The sequence below is a fragment of the Cheilinus undulatus genome, linkage group 10, assembly GCF_018320785.1.
Source record: "Cheilinus undulatus linkage group 10, ASM1832078v1, whole genome shotgun sequence".
NCBI lineage: Eukaryota > Metazoa > Chordata > Actinopteri > Labriformes > Labridae > Cheilinus > Cheilinus undulatus.
The window spans coordinates 46,069,081-46,089,447 of record NC_054874.1 but is presented as its reverse complement, the minus strand read 5'-3'; the positions used below and the strand labels follow the sequence as shown (position 1 = coordinate 46,089,447).

Below are 20,367 nucleotides of genomic sequence, written 5' to 3'. Positions count from 1 at the left end.
CTGGATCCAAATGTCTTTATTAAAAAAAAAAAAAAAAAAAAAAAAAAGCTTAAAAAAAAAGTTGGGGCGTTGTACAAAATGCAACAATAGATGCAATAATTTGCAAATATTGTAAACCCATATTTTTTAGAACATAAGCAACCTACCAGTTGTTGAAACTGTGACATTGTACTATTTCATGAGAAATATCTGCTTATTTAGAAACTGATGGCAGCAACACATCTCAAACAAGTAGGCAACAAAAGGCTGGAAAAGTAAGCGGTACTATTGCAAAACAGCTGACGGAGCATTTTGAAACTAATTAGGTTAACTGGCAACAGGTCAGCTGAATGACTGGGTATAAGAGGAGCATTTTAGAGAGACAGAATCTCTCAGAAGTTAAGATGGACAGAGGCTTGTAGCACCACACTATGTAATAACGCTGCATTATGTAACAATGTAATACATTTTCAATTCATTATGTAATAATGCCGCATTTTGTAAGCCACTAAGCAGTTAGGGCTAGGGTAAGGTAGTTGGGTAGTGTATACCTTGGAGCCCAAACTAAGTCCTATGGTTAGGGTTATTACATAATGCGGCGTTATTTCATAATGTGGCGTTATTACATAATGTGGCGCTACAAGGCTCTACAATTGTGTATAAAAATCATGGAAAATTTGTAGAAAAATGTTCCATCATAGAACTGTGAAGACTTTGAACATCCCGCCATCTACAGTCATAATATCATCAAAAGACAGAGAGTCTGGAGAAATCTCTGTGAGCAAGGCTGAGGGTCAATACAGGAAACTGGAGATCTTGGCCATTAAGGCCATTACAGCAGAAATGAAAAATATCAGAGTCACATAGGGGTGCTAGGTATAATTCTGTTTTTGAATGACTTCTTTTGATTCACTTTGGAAAGCAGATAGATTGTCTGGATTCCATGGCCCAGTCTCAATGTCCACACTCACAAACTCAATGACTTTGAGGCATGTTCCCGCTAAGTCCATGAGTGCTTTGGGCTGTCCCACTGTCAAATCGTAATGTGCATGAGGGATCTCTTGCAGACTTTTTGTGCACCTCATGCACCCTTTTCATGAGTGGGCATATCTGCAGATTTGAGGGAATTACCCATAGTCCATTGCATTGTGATGGATGACAGGAATTCCCTGGGGAAGCAAACGCTGTAAAAGCTAAGTGAAAAGAGAAAAATTGTAAATAAAAAAACATGAAGGGTGCAATCAGTGTTGGCAGCACAAAAATAAAATTTCCTGTCAGTATAATATATAAAACAGCCTTCATCCACTGATGAAATAAACCTATAGGCCAGGCTGTCACATTCTCATTTGTACCGCTTTGAGCCTTTGTAACCTCGTGCTCAATCACTTTCCAGATGCAGTCAGTTGGGTCCATAAGAGTTCAGGGTTTAGGGAGTAGATTGAGATTCAGCCCATGTCTCTCATCGGGAAAATTCACATTGCAAAGCTGCAGTATGAAATGATTGTGCAGGGTCTGTAAACAGACCTGACAAATCAATGTCATTTTAGGGGAAGGAGGTTTTTACTACAAGCCAACAGCAAAGGCCTGTCAGTGTAGCATTTAGCTCAGATGCAGCTACTTCCAGCATGGCGACAGTTTTATCAGAACTTGACCACATTTCTTTATTGAATAAAAAGCACTGAAAGCTTTCATATTTTCACTCTTTCCCTGGCCTGCTTTGGCATAATTTTGGGATAGTGACGGTCAGGGTTTAGTTGTACTGTAAACTGGTATATACAATGGCTGCTGCTGATACAGGATTAGCTCGGATGTAGCATTAGCATAGTGGAAGTTTTAGAAGAGAAGAACTGGACCACATTTCTTTATCAAAAAAAGAGCAAAAAGCCACACTGAAAGCAACTACTGAAGAATAAGATGCTTTTCACTCTTCTCTCGACTGGCCTCGGCATGAGTTTTATCCAACAACAAGCTCCACTGTTCATAAACTACAGCAGCACCATCTTTTAGATCTCACGTTACTAGAGGAGCTGCATGTCTGCTACCTCATTTTGTCTTGTTGCTCTGATTGGTCCAGACAGAATGTCTGTCTAATCATCTTATGAGATTTCTTTTAAATTCTGCCCTTCCTAAACATTTTTATGGGAGTTTTCCAGGGTGAATGTGAAATATACAATGTATTTATGAAACTGTCTATCTGGTCAACATTTTACACCATTTATATTCTAATTCATATTTTTGCAGAACTGAAAAGACAAAAGGGCCATTTTGTGATCATGCAATGAGAAAAAAAGTGTCACAAGTGTAGCTGTGGATTAAAAAAGTCCACTTTTAAACTTTTTATTGGCTAGTTCAAAGACTGAGCTGCACAGGGGGGCTAGCTTTCCCCAAATCCTTTCTGCAGTGCTGATGAAAACCTTTAACAACTACAGAAGTGATTCTGATTTATGAACCGCTCTGTTGTAGAGCAACACTCCTGCATAAGTAAAACCCTCCCATCAGTCACAATGATGGTGGGTTACTTTAATATCAAGTGTTTGTTTTCTGTTTTGACAAGCCAGTGTCAGAACCAGCCAAACCATATCATTTATAAATAATCCCAAAGCAAATCTTCCTCTGTTACACTCTCCAAAAACAATGTTGTGACAGTGAGCTCCTCCGACGGTCTGCGGCTTTAACTATCCAGAGAAAAACGGAGGATTTGCATAAATTTGAGGCTTTGTTTTTGTTTATAGCTGCAGGGCATTGCGGTTGGTATTCCTTTCTTGCCGACTTGTCAAACGGCTCGTCTTTGTGATTAATCTGTGGCTGAAAAACATTTTATCATAACTCAGCGATTAACAGAGATTTCATTTCACCTCATTAATGTCGAGATGATTCCCACAGTGGGGCAAACCTTCAATGGCACATTAATTTTAGTGGGACAAAAACACACAGAGATAGAAGTTCACAGAGAAACATGACAACAAGTGAGTGGCACACAATTACACTTTTGTCCAAACATGCCTGCAGACATAATGGAGCCACACATATGAGCCTTCATTTTAGCCTTCAGAGGCTAAAATAAGAGCATAAAACTGTTTGTTTAGACCAGAGATACTCAACGTGTGGGTCTTGAGCCACATGTGGCTCTTTGTGATGATTTGTGGCTCTTTTAACTCTTTATTTGAAATATTTTTCTTTTCAACTTTGACCTCAGAAATTTATCATTGCAAGTTACATTAACCAGTTTGTTCCCCACAGTTAAACAGTAGGTTATAATGGTCAAACTTAATTGTCAACCTTTATTTTTTCCCCTTTTTTAAAATTTTTGGCACTTTGAATACATTTCTGCTGCTTTTAGCCCATTTTTATCAATTCTTTTAGCCACTTTTCGACCATTTTTGCCACTTTAATCCCATTTTTGCAGTTTCATCAGTTTTAGCCACTTTATCCTGCTTCTTTGCAATTTTTTGCCAATTTTCGCTGCCTTTTGCCATTAAATGCCACCCCCCCCATTTTCCCACCTTTCTTGCCCCCTTTAGTCACTTTATACTCATTCTTGCTACTTTTTGACCACCTGTAACTCAATTTCTTGTGACTTTGTACCAATTTTTGCCACTTTTTACCCGGTTTTCTCCATTGTATGCCTAATTTGCCCCCCCATTTTTACCACTTCTTTTAGCCATTTTTCAACCATTTTTCGTCACTTTTATCCCATTTTTGCCATTTCACATCAGTTTTAGCCAGTTTTATCCTGCTTCTTTTCATTTTTTCACCCATTTCAGCTCCTTTTGTTATTAAATGCCACTTTCCCCCCATTTCCCCACCTTCTTACAGCTTTTTTGCTCATTTTAGTCACTTTTCACCATTTAGATTGTGGCTCCTGATATGGCATTTTCAATAATTTGGCTCTTTCGTCAAGCAGGGTTGAAAAACACTGGTTTAGATGTTCTCACCTGTTATGTAACAGGTCACCAGCCGGTTCTCCAATGACACATCAGCATCTGTGGTAATCATGGAGACAAGAACCTCCCCTGGGCTGCTGTTCTCAACTACCGAGCCACGGTACACTTCATCGGAGAATTTTGGAGGGTTGTCGTTCTCGTCTGTCACCGTCACCTCTACTAGGACACTGGATGACAATTTGACATCGCTGCCATGGTCAGTGGCAACCACGTTGAACCTGTAAACTCTGGTCGATTCGCAGTCTGTGGCTCTGACAGTGGTGATCCAGCCGCTCTCTCCATCAATGGTGAACACCTCTGTGATGTCCGCTGTGTCATCAGGTAGAGACTCCAGGCTGTAGGTTACAAGCCCATTGGTGTCTGTGTCCGGGTCGTTGGCGGTCACCTACGGAACAAGAGGAATATTTGGTGGTCATCTACAACTGCAGTGATTCCCACACAAATATCACAGTATCTTGAATAATGTCTTAATCTATAGCTTTAGTTTAGCTGCTAAGGTTAGCTTTTCACTCATCAAACAAGCAAAATAGCTCAGTCTGCAAAGACTTGGGCTCAGAATCAGAGGGTTGCCGGTTCAAGTCCTGATCGGACCATATCTGGACGTTGGTCTGGTAGCTGGAGAGGTGCCAGTTCACTTCCAGAGCACTGTTGAAGTGCCCTTGAGCAAGGCCTCACGCTGACATCTCTCCATTAGTGCTTGTCCATGCAGATCCTGTTTGTGCATGTAACTCAGCCTATGTGTGTGTAATATGTTCAACAACAGAGTGTAGACTTTAAATTTCCCTTCAGGGATTAATAAACTTCTTCTTCTTACATTGTGTTCATCTGCCTCAAAACTTTGAACTAAAACTAGAACTAAAACTAAAAACTCAACCTTACCTGGATGACAGTGGTTCCAGCAGGCATGTTCTCAGCCAGGAAGGCCCTGTATGGGTTTGCATCAAACACCGGCTGGTTATCGTTCACATCCTGGACCTGGATGCTGACGGACACCAGCGATGCGACATCAGTCCCGTTGTGGTTGCCCTGAGCAATCACGTCGATCTGATACCATTTTGTCTTCTCATGATCGATGGGCTTCTGCAACAGCAAAGTCCCACTTTCCTGATCCAAACTGAACACTTTGTCTTTGTTGCTCTCCACAGTGTTCCCGTTCACCAGGCTGTAAATGAGCGGTGTTTTTGAGTCGGCCTTCACAAAGCCAATCTCCGTCCCGATGGGTACATCCTCTGCAGCTGAGAAGGTGTAGAGAGGCTCTGAGAACTTTGGTAGAGGAACCTCCGGGGGAACTACTTTGACCTGAACAGGGACTGTGGAGTTGTAGAAGGGAAGGCTGCCATCACGGGCTTTGACTTTGAAATTAAAGATCTTGTTCTCCATGCCAACAAGACTCTCTTTGACACTCACAACCCCGGTGAAAGGGTTGATCTCGATGATGTCTTCAGTCACCTCTTCAGCTTCGTCTACAGTGTAGGTGACATCTGCGTTTTTGCCGTCATCTGCATCATATGCCATGATTTGAATAACTGGGGAGCCTTTATTCACAGTGGACTGAATAGAGACTTGGTATTCTGTTGCCTTGAACTGAGGGACGTTGTCATTCTCGTCTGTGAGGATAATCTTGACAGTGCAAAAAGCCACTTTTCCACCACCATCTTTTGCCATGACTTTGATAGCAATGACTCTCTGTGATGGGCTCTCTCTGTCCAAAGGCTGTGTTGTAATAATCTGTCCATCATTGTCGATGGCAAACTTCTCATCAGCAAGTTTGTTGATGATTGTGTAATCCACGCTGCCATAAGGCCCATCATCAGGGTCAATCGCTGCCAATCGGATAACACGAGTTCCTGCCTCAGCATTTTCAGCAAGCTCTGCTTCGTAGATGTTTTGCTTGAAGTATGGACTGTGCCTGTTGCTGTTTATCATGTCAATATTTACCGGTGCTGTTTTCTGGAAAACTCCATCAGATACCGCAACTGTCAGGTTGTAGTATGGATCCAGATTCCTCTTACAAACATTAGAAAAGGAGATGATCCCTGAGGATTCGTTGATGTTGAAGTACCGGCCTTCGTTCCCTGAGAGGATTTTGTACTTGAGGTTGTTTAGATCACCGGTGTCGGGATCTGAAGCTTGGATTTTGATAACAATGTGGCCACATTTTGCGGATTCATCCAGTGTGGCTTCATACTGGGAACTATCAAAGTCTGGCGGGTTGTCGTTGACATCTGTGACATTTATGAAGACGTAGGCTTCGCTACTGAGAGGGACTGTGCCGTTGTCTGTAACTTTGACCTTTAAATTGTAGTGTTTTGTTGTTTCATGGTCTAGCACTTGTTTTGTGACGATCAACCCACTTTGAGGGTCTACCTCAAAGAAATCAGTCTCATTTGTGCCTGTTTGAACCATTTCGAAGGTCAGATCTTTGTTTCTACCAGAGTCTGCATCAGAGGCAGACAGTTGTATGACAGAGGTGCCTATTTGAAGCCCCTCTTGTATGTCCACAGAGTGCGTTAGCGTTGAGAAAACTGGGGCGTTATCGTTCACGTCCTCCACTTCAATTTCAATGGAAGCTTCAGAGAAAGCTCCAGTCACAGAGTCAGATGCTCGTACTGTCAGCACATGCATGGTTTGGCTTTCATAGTCCAGAGGGTTCGTCACAGTCAGCACACCAGTTTTGAAATCAATGTGAAAATTTTTTGTAGCGTTTTCTTCCTCAAGGTTGTAGATGAGCCGGTATCCTTCTGGATTTCTAGCCTGGACGTGCAAGATGGTCGTGAATGGAGGGACATTTTCTGGGACTTTCAGTGGATACAGAAGAGTCTGGAAAATTGGGTTGGTTTGATTCCTAACTTGGATGCTGAGCTCTGCTGCTGTGGTGTGACTAGGCACGCCTTCATCTATGGCCAGGACTGTCAACACATACTTATTCAAAGCCTCAAAATCAAGAGGTCTTTTAAGAGATATATCCCCTACGTCAGGATCTATCCTGAAGAGGTCGTAGTCCTCCTCCAGTGAGTACATAATAGAGCCATTCTCTCCAAGATCTCTGTCAATAGCGGTTGCTTGATATAAGACATCTCCTGGATCAGCACTTTCAGAAATCATCATTGAAAAGGGCAAGTTTAGAAACTGTGGTGAGTTGTCATTCATGTCATCTATAAAAATCTTAACCTGGGTAGTGGCTGTCCTTGGTGGAGTTCTCATGTCTTGTACTTTCACAACTACATCATAAACGTCTTGTGTCTCACGGTCAAAGGGGATGCCTGTTGTTTCAAGAATGCCTGATGTTTGGGAAATTGCAAACTTCCCATTTGGATTTAGCACAGAAAACAAAAGAGGTTCATTTAAGTAAGACCCCGTAGCTTTGAGTGCTGCCAACGTTTTGCCAGTCTTTAGGTTTTCTGTGACACTTGCTGAATAAAAATGTTGCTCAAATCCAAGACCACTGGCTGTTAGGTTTGTCACATTCACTTTTACAGTAGCCAGGTCTTTGTAGAGGTTATCAGAGGCTTTGACAGTAAGCTGGTAAAATGGTCTAAATTCAGACACATTGCTCACAGTGATGACTCCACTATTGGGGTGAATTGAAAAGGCATTGTGAAGATTCCCCTCGGCGATGCTGTATGAGACTGCGGAGTCGGCGTCATGGGCCATGACGTGCACAACCTCCGTATCTGTGACAGCTGGGAAGATGATGGATGCCTCGTACACTGGGGTGGCGAATTGTGGTGGGCAGTCATTCAGGTCCAGGACAAGAACAATGACCTTGACGGGCTCTGCTGCATACAGTGATGGCTCCCCAGAGTCCTTTACCTGCACGGTGAATTGGTACTCATCCTTGGTTTCAAAGTCAACAGGTGAAATTAGAGAGATGGTGCCCATACTTGGGTCTATCTTGAAGACGTTCAGGGCCTCTGGTTCAAGGATCTGATACACCAGAAGAGAATTTGAGTCTTTGTCTGCGTCTGAAGCTTGGATGACCAGAGGGATGTTCTCTTCACCCATAACCATGCTGTTGATATGAGCGGACTCAATTATATGCCCAAGGTAATCTCTTTGCTTAAAAACAGGAGCGTTGTCGTTCTCGTCAATCACATAGATATGAACGAGAGTCTTTGAAGAGGCACCAGCGGTCGTTGTAGCTGTAACTTTGAGCTTGTAGGAGGCCACGTTCTCAAAATCAAGGTGATTTTGGACTGAAATCAAACCAGTAAAGGGGTTGATATGAAATGTCCCATTTGGGTTGCCACTTTCTATCCCATAATGCACTGCACCTGGGCTTGAGGCTGCAATGGTGATGACAGGAGTTCCCAGAGTGCTTAATTCACTGATCTCTGTTAGGTATTCATCAGACAGGAAGGTAGGTGGGGTGTGGTCAGAGATGCGAATGTTGATGTGGACGGAGCAGAGGTCACTGCGCTGAGGGAAGCCCTGGTCGGTCCCTTTAATCATCAGGTGAAAGGTGTCCTGAGGCTGGATGTCCAACCGTTTGGACACAGTGATGGAGCCCAGCTCTGAATCGATGGAGAAGATGTGGTCGATATTTCCTGTAGGGAGAAAGTAAGATTGTAGCTGTTAATATGTTTTATCAAAATAATTCACAATGCTATCAACTGCACCATTTTAACTAGGGCTGAAACGATTCCTCGAATTTTGTGCTGTGTTTCACATGGATGGCTATTTGTGTGGCACAATGCACTTGTTTTCGCTGCTTCTATAATGTAACATGCATGCTTTGAGGTGTGAAAATCACAAGGGAAGAGAGGTGATGCAGTGGCGTTTACAGGCACGCGTCCTGCATTTTTAGGTATCTGGCACTGTGCCTGCAACAGTGAACCTACGCAGATCTGCATGACTCACTAGTGTGAGACAGCACTCAGTTTGTGTCTGCAGACTTCAGGGAATCTCATAAGCTTCTTAGATTGACCCGAGAGTTTTATAGAACACCATCAGGCATCATAATTCAAGTCCTGTTTTGGTGCTCTCTCGCTTTCCCTCTCTATCTCTATCTCTCTCTATAATTTATCAAATCATATCCTATTGCAGTGGTTCTCAACGTTGGGACCCCATTAGGGGTCGTGAGACACTGAAAGGGGGTCGCCAGATGCCTTAAAAAAATAGAGAATATTTTTCTAAATGACATCAAACTGTATATTTTTGCCATTTAAATGAAAATACAAGTGTGAAATTAGTGAAATAAAAAATGAAAACATTTTATCAGAAGCTTTGGTGCTAGCATCCTAAATGACGGTTCCCTCACTTGGGAGTTGAAAAACGTATCAAACTGTTATTGGGTTTTTATATTGAAAATATCTTTTTGTGCCACTTTTCAGCCACTTTCCAGTTTTTTGCCACTATCATTGACAACTCTTCATCAAATTTTGTACAATTTGGACCCTTTTTGCCACTTTTAATTCACTTTTGCCACTTTATACCAATTTTGCCTGATTTTAACCAGTTTTCATCAGCTTCTTCCCACCAATTTTAACACATTATTTACACTTTTTGTCCATTTTTGCCTATTGTTGCTTCTGTTAAACTATTATTAGCACTATTAGCCCCTTTTCACCACTTTTGATGAACATTTTTGCCCATTTTAACCACATTTCACTATTTGTGATTTCCATTTTTGCCAGTTTAACTAATTTCTGCTAAATTTGGCCTAATTTTCTGCCTCAGTTAAACCATTTGTACAATTTTTATATCCCATTTCACCATGTTCCTCCCATTTTGCCATTTTTAACCCATTTCAGCCATTTTTAACCCACTTTAATTCTGTTTTTATCTAATTTTGTTTACATTTTTAAGAAGAAGATACTAAGGCACAAATACATTAGAAAATATATTGCTTTGGTAAGAGTGGTTACTATTCAGTTTGTAAGTATGGAAATCACAGCTCCAAGTTTGAATTGGTCCCAGAAAGGCGGCCTTGTCTGCACATGATTATTCTTGAATGTAAATGGCTGTGTTTAACTTCCTTCTCGTACAGTGGGGGTCCCTGGTCTCTCGCACCTTTATTTTGGGGGTCACCGGTTGAAAAGGTTAAGAACCACTGTCCTGTTGTGTTGTACTGTATTGGCTCATGGTATATCGTACTGTATCATATCATAGATACCTGTTAGAGTCATGTATCCCACTTGTCCTGTACTGTACCAAATCAGCAAGACCCCTTTGAAAACTGTGTACTATAACAAGGTAGAGGATGAAAGCTGTAGGGCTCTGTTCTTCCACAAATCCTTCAGAAGGTCAACACTTCCCAGCTTAATGTGTGATGAACAGAGCAAACACAGAGGTAATAAAACAAAAGTGGTATGAAGAGGGCTGAGACTACAAGCTTATAAATTTAAACAGCCAGGAGAGGGATTGAGAAACACTTTCATCTCTCAGGTATCGTCATCGTGCCCTTGAACCCCTCGTTTAAGCTAGGTGGTCAGCATTAGAAGGCTGCGTTTGTAGGGTAGGCAGCTCCAGGCATAAAGCATAAATAAAACATAAAATCCTCCTCCTTTGCAGCTCACCAGAATGCAGAGAGTAGCTGATGTCAGCATTGCTGCCCATGTCCTTGTCCAGGGCCTTGACCCGGATCACCTCGGAGCCTGTGGGGGCCAGGTTGGAGATGCTGGCCTCGTAGCGGGGGCTGAGGAACGCTGGCGAGTGGTCGTTACAGTCCTCCACATGAACCACCACCTTCACAAAGTTCCTCTTCACTGGGATCTCCTGGTCACGCACCTGAAATGAAAAAAGAAGAAACTATATTAAAGTGTTTGTTTCTGTGATGGCAAGACAATATTAAGAATATGATATTAACGTATGCTAGACAAACATATTAAAAAGCAAAGAGAAAATGAGCTTAAGATCAGGTTTGCTTATTAACTTTCTTACCACAGCTGCATGAAAAAAATGTTTATCATTAGAGCTGAGTTACTTTCCTTAATTCCTTTATTTGAAGTTTATATTTTCCTAAAGCAGGGACAACATTGTTTTTTTACATTAATTATAGATAAAATGAAAATTGAGAGTGCAATAATAGACAAAAAAATCCCTAAATAAATGGAGATAATGATTAATAATAAATGCACTTTAAAGACAAGCTTTGACCTATAATGTAACAGTGAAAAATGGGTTCCACTACCATGACGATGAGCGTGTGAACAGTGATCTTCTCATAGTCCAGCTCCTCTGTCATCACCAGCACTCCGCTCTTTGGGTCCAGATGGAAGAGCTTGGTGCTGTCAGGGTGGAGGCTGCTATGGATGGAGTAAACCAGTTTACTGTTGGTGTCGGCGTCCTCGGCGCTGATCTGCAGGATGTCCTTCCAGGGCGAAGTATCCTCAGGAACCCTCACCTTACACAAACAGGAACAGAGGCGGAGCAATTCAGGCTTTATAAGGAAAACTTAAGACTGGAAAAGGATAGGAAGCCTTTTTGTTGACATTTCAATGTGAACACTACTGTGATTCATAAAGGTGGTTCTATTATAGACTGAAAACACTTCAAGGACAAGAAACTGTTCTATAAAAGCCATGATTTCAGAGACAGGACCAAAGATGGCCTGGATTACTGTGATTATCACAACATCAGTGACGCTGCAGCCTTGTTCTGTCTGCTCTTTGTCCTAATAGCCACTGTAAAGACAGGGTTAGTAATAATCTACATGCAGTCATAAGCTCACACATGTACTTATTATTGCTTTTATGTGCTTTAAACCTTTCTACTCTTTGGTGAAACTAAGCTGTATGACTGCATCACCCTGTAGAGGTATACTTCCTCTTCAACACCCATCTCCTTGTTTACTACCTGGTACATAGCACAACTGTGAGCTCGAATACTCAGAATTCTGCTGTTAAGTTTTAATGGATATTCATAGACTCTCACCTCGTACAGTGGTTTCAGAAAGACAGGGCGATGCTCATTCATGTCCAGGACACGGATGTAGGCCTGCAGATTAAATATGGAAAACAAAGGGTTTGTTAACAGGATGCTGTGACCACATGTTATCTTTGGGACTATTCTACTTCAACAACTACATACTTCAATAACAACTTCATTAGACCTGCACATTTTGGCCTTTGGCCTTTATAGGGGTCATCTAGAAACACACTGTAAACATATTCTACTGGTGTAGACATGCATATTTGCTTATTATGGCAAAAATGTCATCATTACCTACACTGTAAAATCCAATAGTTATCCCAAATCAGAAAAATAAGTTGAAGTAACTAATTTGTACTTTTTACTATGTTATGTTGAGTACCACTAAATTACAGGGTGGAAAATCATCCATTCTCCTGTTTTGAGTGATGCCAACTAAAAAGAATCATGTAAAGCCAAAGATGGGTTTCAAACCTGCTGCCTAACACACACAGGCCAGTAGGTGGTAGTAACTACATCGAGTTAGGACTGGAGGATAAAGAAGAAGAAGAACTTCATTTGTTTGAAAACTGGAAAGAAGAAGATACGTGTGTTTAAGCTTGCGCAGAAGCCAACTTGAAGTTTGCCTGCGCTTTGGCAACACAAAGCAGCTTGCATTTTTACCTCAGAGGAAGCTTTTATTTTTGACGACAGACCCCAATGTAAGTTGTTTAGCAGGTAACAAGTATTTCTTTATTAATTGTTTCAAATGAGAGTAGTGAGCTTTAACATGGCTTTTTAGGTAAAGAACAATTGCACTTCAGTTCAAATAACTAAAATTCCTTTGTGTAGAGTACTTAGGTAAGGAAGTTACTAGTGCTCAAGGTTTAGTACAGACTACACTGTAAACCCGGATTTTGTTTCTGCTTAAACGTTTTAGCAATCATTACAAGTTTATTCTTTTATGTTTTGTCAAAAAACGTTGACATTACTAAATCAAATTAGTCATTTGTACTATTCAGCTGAAAGATGCAATGCAATGATCATGTTAAGATAAAATAACAGTATGTTTAGTTCTTTAAGGGGAGGGACTATTTCAGAATTTTCAAGAAACCATGGGTGAGGCTGTTAGTGCATCTGTTTGCACCAGCAGGCAATGCTTTTGTCATGACTTCCACATGTGGCAAAGCCAATGCTTTGCCTCACCGTGTCTCCACTCCACCAGGGAGGGAGTAATCTGCTGGTCTGGATCACTGTATGGATCCAGTAATGTTAATAAAGGACTACTCACTATTGGGAGTGGGCTAATGGTGGAAGTCTGCATTTGCTGAGTGCTTTTCTGGTTGTGGTGAGCAGTCATGAAGAATGGCTCCCAGACAAGTTGAATGAGTTTGACAAGCTCTCGCACAGGAGGTGTGAGCAGCTCTTACTTATTCTGGATCATAGACAGTCTATAGACAGGGTGGTCTGCAACATTGACCCCCTCACTCATGGTGTCACATTTTCAGATACTTTAAGTGCTCACAAAGAAGTACAGCTTACTCAGATATAATAATTTCACTCCACTTTACACAATTAAGTTCTTTTACTTACTTTTCCCAAGGTAATCGGTTTCCTAAATTCTTGTAAGTAAACTTAACTTGTTAGAATTTACAGTGTAGTCTACTTTGATGGAGAGACATGCGGCTCACAAGTTTTCTATTTCCTATAATCTCTGAATGTGAGACACACCTATCACGTGCAGAATTGTCCGGGCCCCTGAAAGACCCTCCACTGTGGTGGTTTATCATTGATGCATGTGTGTTGGACCAGTAGCATGAGGGCTAATAACCTGGCTAACAGTTGCCTCATTTTAAAACTGAAAGAGTGTGCATCTGTTGTTTGTTTCTGATGTTCAAATTACTAATTCGTACCACTTTATAGCTTTTCACTGTCTCCAACCATTTTTGCCACTTTTTTCTTATTTTTGCTACTTTTAACCTATTTTCACTTCTTTCAGTTCCATTTCACAACATGAGTATCACATTTATGCCACTTCTTGCCCACTTTTTGCCCCTTTAGACCCATTTTTGTCACTTTCTAACCACTTTGGACAACCTGTTTGCCCATTTTTGACTCTTTGCACCATTCTTAATCCATTTTTTTCCACTCATTGAACCCAATTTTACCACTCAGTATCCAAATTTTACCACTTTTACCCATTTTTGCCAACTATCACTTGCTTTTGTCTCTTCCGTTAATTATTTATTAAGCCCTTAAGGTTATTTCAGTTCCTTCCACTTGAATCTTTCGACAATTTTTTGTATCAGTATCATAGTATCACATTTTCGGCCCGTTTTTGACCCATTTTGCAGTTCTTGATTATTTTTTGTCACCTTTTCCCCTTTTGACTTCTTTGTACCTAATTTTGCCACTTTTATGCAATTATTGTCACTCTATAACCAATTGTTTACCACATTTTTCAGCCAGTTTTTGCCTCTTCTTACCCATTTTGCAGATTATCACTTTTTTGCTAAATTTCACCACAGCATAGATAAATAAAACATTTTTTTGTTTTTGTTTTATTTGATAAGAGTGGTTATTATTCATGTAAAATAAATATGGCTATCACAGATTAACTTTACAATGAACCATAATTTTCCTGACCTCCATGGACCCCAGAAGCTCCCCCCTTTTTCCCCCCTTATGGGTGGCCTTGATCACATGCATAAGACACGATGCTCACACAGGCAGTCTGAAAGCTCCAAGTGCCAAAATAAAATCAAGCTGGGACAAAGAAGGGGTGCGGCTGCCACACACGGTCTGAAATAACCGTTTAAGTTTAGGATCCCCTACAACCTTGATGAAATAGAAGCCAAAAAATCAAACACCCCTAGTCTTTTTGTCATTTGACATCCAAGCCATGATTCTGTGATGTTTGAGTGTTTCTAACCTGTGTGGTGGCGCTGTGGTGGCCGTCAGTGACTCGCACCGTCATGTTGTAGTTGGAGCGCCGTGCTGCATCGAGTCGACGGGCAATGGAGATGGTTCCTGTGTTTCTCTGAATGTCAAAGTCCTTCCCCTCATCGCCACCTGAGAGAGAGGAAGAGAGACGGGCGAGGGAGAGTCAGACAGATGGAGATGGAGGTTTATTCCATCAGGTGTAGCTGCTACAGTATGTGGGGTTATGAATCAGGCTGGGCCCGGCTGTCAGATATGATATCGCGGATGATACGTCAGATGCTGCAGCTCTGATTTTGACGGGTGGCGGGAATGATGCATCTTGGCGTTGACCTCCAGCGTGTGAAGAACTGAGATGATTTCCCTGAGGGGGGCGCTGTAATTAATGATCATCCTTCTAACTTTGGAAGGCCCAAACTCCTTCAGCACTAGACTCATTTTGAAGAAACTTTAAAGACAAGGCAACTGTGGCACATTAGAGAGCAACTGGCTCCCAAAGATGGACAGATTTCAGAAAGAACTTTATCAACAAACATTTCTGCACTTTTCTAAACATGCTAAACATGTTTGGGCATCTTTTAGTGATGAGCTTTAAGTGTCCAGTTTTTGGAGTAACATGGTCAAAACGTAAAAAGACAAAAACAGGAAATACTTTCCTCCTTCGTACTGATTGATTAGGAAGACTGACTTTAATCATCTGTTATCATCTGGTGTAACTAACAACCACAACTCCCCACAGTCAGACTTCATAAGCCTCAGATGCCACTCCTACAGACGGGGTCCCTACTTCTTTGGTGACCTTTGACCTGAGAGCTTTAAATACATCAGCCTGGAGAGATAAATAGAGGGACATTTAGACACTTTAATGATGTTGTCATGGACACCATATAATTTTGTAGTGAAATACAACTATGATCTCATAGCTGCACACGGTTTCTCTGTGTAACCCACACACTTTTCTTTGAGACCGAGAAGGGAATGAGAATTATGTCATCATTCTTTGTGTGCTTGGAACATGAATTTTGCCATCCTAGCAGATAAAGAACAGTGGTTTTATGTTCTCTTTTTTTCTCTTCTCTAATAGATAGGCATGTAATGTTCACAGAGGTCATATTTCGTTCGTACTCTGGTTTTAAGGTCAGGGTTCAGTGCAGGTTTGATTCATGAGAAAAAAAAAAAAAACAACAACATAGTTTCCTGGATTTATAACTCTAGATTTCCCTTCTTTATTATTCTAACTGCCAGTAGGGCATAGGAAACAGTCTGTCCTATCTAATGTTTAGAACAGGGTGTCAAACTCAGTCACAGCAGGGGCTGGATTCTGGATTCAGGACTAACCTGAGGGCCTAACAGCATCACCTTTTTAACCAGAAACTGTCAACCTTGTTTCAACAGTAATAAAATATGAAAAAAATAAAAAATAAATAAAATAAAAAACTTAGCACTGACTATAAACGGTTTTGACATTAAAAAAGTTAAAAAGATAAGCTTAAAGGCTCACAATCTGAGAAAAGGAAACTGATTAGTGCAAAAAGGTCAAAACATGAAATTGAGACTGAAAAATAATGTTTTTTAACGGCAAATATATTGGAAAGACGTCAAAATCATGAGATTAAAAGGTCAAAATATGAAATAAAATTTGTAATCATGAAATTAAAAGTCAAAATATGATTTAAAATTTTAAATTGTAAGTCTAAAAGGTCAAACTATGGGATTATAAAGTCAAAGTTTGTAGTTGAAAATATGAGGTAAAATACAAAATCATTGGATAAAAAGGTCAAAATATGACTTAAAAATTAGAATTACGAATCTTAAAGCTCAAAATATTATATGAGAAGTTGAAATTATGAGTTGAAAAATAGTATGAAGTATGTAGTATGTAGTATGTAGTAGTATGAAACTAAAAAGTTTGAGTCCAAATTGTGAGATGCGAAATTGAAAATGTGACAATGTTGCAGTTTGCATTTGTACTACTTAATAGACACCCCACCAATCAGAGACTTTGCAATGACACCCAAGGATTGTGGTTATTGTAGTTTTTCTGACTGAGATTGTGAATAAACAGTTTTTCTTAAAATGAGATTGAAATCGTTTGAACTTTTGTCTTCTACGGGAGAATAAAACATCATTTCTCACTCAGATAAGTCTGACTGATACTTCTGATAACATTAATAATAATCAAATATAATATGGAGAAAATAAATGGGATTTTTACATCCAGAATGTACACTGAACTGAGCCAAACCGTGAAATTTTGGGGAGTTATACAAATACTGCTACTCCACTAGTTATTGCTAACTGAGGAAAGTGACTTCCTACCTTTTCAATCAAAACAAGGCTTACTCTCATGTCCAAGTACTGAACCTTCATCAGAGTCACACACAGAGTGAAGAAAGCCCCTTAAATTCTCATATGTAGACCACAGATGAGACAAAAACAAACTGAAGTTAAAAAAAAACTGTACAAAAGGATTAGATATAACAAATACAACAACAACTAATAAGTGTTAGCCAACATCACAAACAAAAAGATTAACTATGAAATCAGTCCCTGTCTTTCTCTCCATATTGTTTTTCTATGTATGGTGTAAAACCATAAATAACGTCTGCTTCCTCGTCTCCCTGGTGAGTAAATTTCCCTCTCTTGACAACTAAGGAAGTTAAAGTGTCTAAAGGTACCCGGAGGGCTAAAACCTGAGCTGGATCACAGGTTTGGAATAAATTAAACGGGAGCCTGGGTGGGTAGGGCCCCTGGTAAACTTCTTACAACTTAAAAATTAAAGACAAGATCCAATGAATCACACATGTGGCACAACATTTCAAACTCCAAACTAATCTTCAAAGACCTTCCACTAGCCTGTAATCTGATATTTGATACAACTTAGATTTAACTCCATGATTGGTGGTGTGTGATCGGTGCACCAAGGACTGACAGTGTTTTGAGCATGTCTTCCCCAGTTTCTCTACCTATCTCTTCAGAACTTGGTTGGTGGAGTGGTTGGTCTATGACCATTAAGCAAGTCTCTTCTGTGGACAGACAGTTGTGCTACAGCGTTTTAATGCTGTAGGACAGAACTAATAAACAGAACAAGATTCTGTCTACTTACCCCAAACTGATATAATCTGGGGGACTGAATAAATTCTGTGTTTTTGCGGACATATTCAACTTAGTCCTTCTAGGACAACAAATGGTCAACCATTAGTCCATGATAAGAACTTATCCGACACAGCAGGACATTTAATGGCTCTTTATTTACAGACTGAACAGACTGAAACCAAGTGGGACACCCTGTGGATTAGGAGTGGCAACGAAACTGTTGATCCTATTAATCTGTCCATCTGTCTGACTGATTTACAACCTTTAGTTAAGTTTATTTTTCTCTGCCCTTCGCTCAAACTTGAAAAAACAGTGCCTTTTCTGTCACTGTGTAAATGGGTAATGTGCAATTCCTCTTAAAATGAGACCTTACACGTTTGAGTAAATAGCCATGCACAAGTAGATGAACTAAAACAGCAACAGCTGACTTTCAAGTTTTTGTAGTTGCTGCCCATTCCCAGGACTTACTCTTTAGTGAAGTGTTCTTGGAGTAGCAACCCAATTTTAACTTCAAACCACACAAACATTCACGTCGGCCATTTTGGAATTTTTGCATCTTTTTGCAGATCTACATGCATAGCAGATTTTTCAAAATATTTCCTTCTGAACGTGGAACTTCATAAAATCAAAAGCAGTACAGCTTTCAGTGGATTGCTGTCATGTAAAGGTGGCCTCAAACTTCTACAGACCGTTGAGACTGAGGCTCCAGCCAGACGGAGACGAAAACCATATACTGCCGTTTCGTTTTGAAAAAGTTTTCCATAAAGACAGAGTTGTTTCAGGAACCACTGAAACGACTGAAAACGCTGTAGCGCATATGCCAAGCCTGCACGTGGCGCTGTAGCACTGCCACGGAAATGCACCAAAGGAGAAGAAGAAGATCACAGAAAACTGACACAAACTTTCTTCTAGTTGCCCTTCTGGTTGTTCTCTTCGTTGGATTTAAGAACATCTGGTTTATGCATTTCACAGTGGTGGTAAAGGAGCATCAGATTTTACTGTAAAAGCCATAACAAGCTCAGTAGCTTCTGCAGCACGAACACAACCCTGTAGTCCACCATTACTGTTTTGGTTGGACGCACGCAGGCCCCCCTAAAGGGAGATACGCCATGTGTGATGTAATTGTTTCAAGAAAGATGCGGATAGCCGTCCACACGGAGACAAAACGGTAGTCGTTTACGGATTTATGCACGCTGGGACCTGTTTTCAAAAAGTATCATTTACAGTCACCCAAAACGTCGTTTCCATGTGGATGAAACCCCGATCTGACATAAAACTTTTGCGTATACTCCTGAATTCGTTTCCATGTGGACAGGGCCTGAGACGGTCAGTCAGACCACTAAGGTGTGATGTCGCCTCTGTCAGGATGGTAGCATGCTAAAACTTAAAAATAAAATCCAGCGGATGGAGGGGCGGTGCTTTCTACACGTATGAATATGCTTCACTTGTGTGTGTGACTCTCTTCAAAAGTGTGTGATGTCTCAAAAATAAATGCGCGTGCTGGTTGATCCACAAACACACTTTCAAAAATTCACAAGCAGAATTGAAGATTTACAAATGGTAAGTCATGATAAATGCACACTCAAAATTTAAAAAACACATGTAAATTGTGGATATATTTGTGGACCTGAAAAACACGTGTAAATTGTGGTTATATATTTGTGCACAATTTTGAGACAAATCTCTCCCCATGCGTCATTTGGCGACTTGTAGGACAGCCAATAGTTACTTTCCTTACTGAAGAGTTGTGTAACTGTGTAAACGTCACCTCAGATCTTTGCTATGACTTGGTCAGCTCAGGTAATGTTGACTACACTACGTATCATTTTTTTAGACTTTGATAAAGAGGATAAAGGTTATAATAAAACTGTGAACAAACTGGATCCGGATAAAACCTTCATACTCCTGGATCTCCTTGGTTTACTTTTGCTTTTCTGATTTTGTTGCTGCCAATAAAATGAAATCTCCAGGTGTTCAAAGGTGGATTTTCTTCTTTATGTGAATCCTCATGGCTCTTTTTTCATCCTATTGTTTTCAGACACCATTGTTTTTTCACTTTTGTTCATAACCAGTGAATTCAGTGACCCGCTGTGTCTTTAAATCCACCTTAACTCTGACTCATGTTGTCCATCTGCTTCCCTCTGCCCTTTCCTTTCCTTCCTTCTCTGTTTTCTCACACTCCTTCCTTGAGATTTTCCTCCTTCATGGCTTCTTTCTTCCCTCTCAGCGTGTCTCGTGTTTGTACGTGAGAGGTAAACCTCATGCCTGCAAAGCCAGATGGTGTTTATTATTAAGCCATCCACCTTGTGAAGGGCTACAAGCACTTTCATCCCTCCTGCATATGTTTCTATCACTGTAAATGACAGCTGCACTCTGTTGCAGCTTCTTTGTAATTTACGGCACAATTATTTGCACTTTCTACCTCTTTTGGTGTTTGTTCTCATCCCTATGAACCAAAGACAAACGCACTCTCTGCACTCTCTTTGTTTGTTCCTGATCAATAGATAATTGGGTCATCAGGAGGTCTTCTTCTGTCAGTTACGCCCTAATGACCGAG

At 40.6% G+C, this 20,367-nt stretch overlaps 1 protein-coding gene across 1 annotated transcript in view; it reads right to left on the bottom strand.

Annotated features, from left to right (window-relative positions):
• Positions 1 to 20,367, bottom strand: part of fat2 (FAT atypical cadherin 2) — a 162,928-nt gene that overhangs the window by 100,998 nt on the left and 41,563 nt on the right. Inside the window, exons 6-11 of the mRNA XM_041797927.1 lie at positions 14,707 to 14,846; positions 11,799 to 11,861; positions 11,056 to 11,268; positions 10,442 to 10,652; positions 4,803 to 8,470; positions 3,915 to 4,308 (exon numbers count right to left, since the gene is read on the bottom strand). Of these exons, the coding sequence (XP_041653861.1) occupies positions 3,915 to 4,308; positions 4,803 to 8,470; positions 10,442 to 10,652; positions 11,056 to 11,268; positions 11,799 to 11,861; positions 14,707 to 14,846 (4,689 nt within the window). The remainder of the gene's footprint in view (positions 1 to 3,914; positions 4,309 to 4,802; positions 8,471 to 10,441; positions 10,653 to 11,055; positions 11,269 to 11,798; positions 11,862 to 14,706; positions 14,847 to 20,367) is intronic.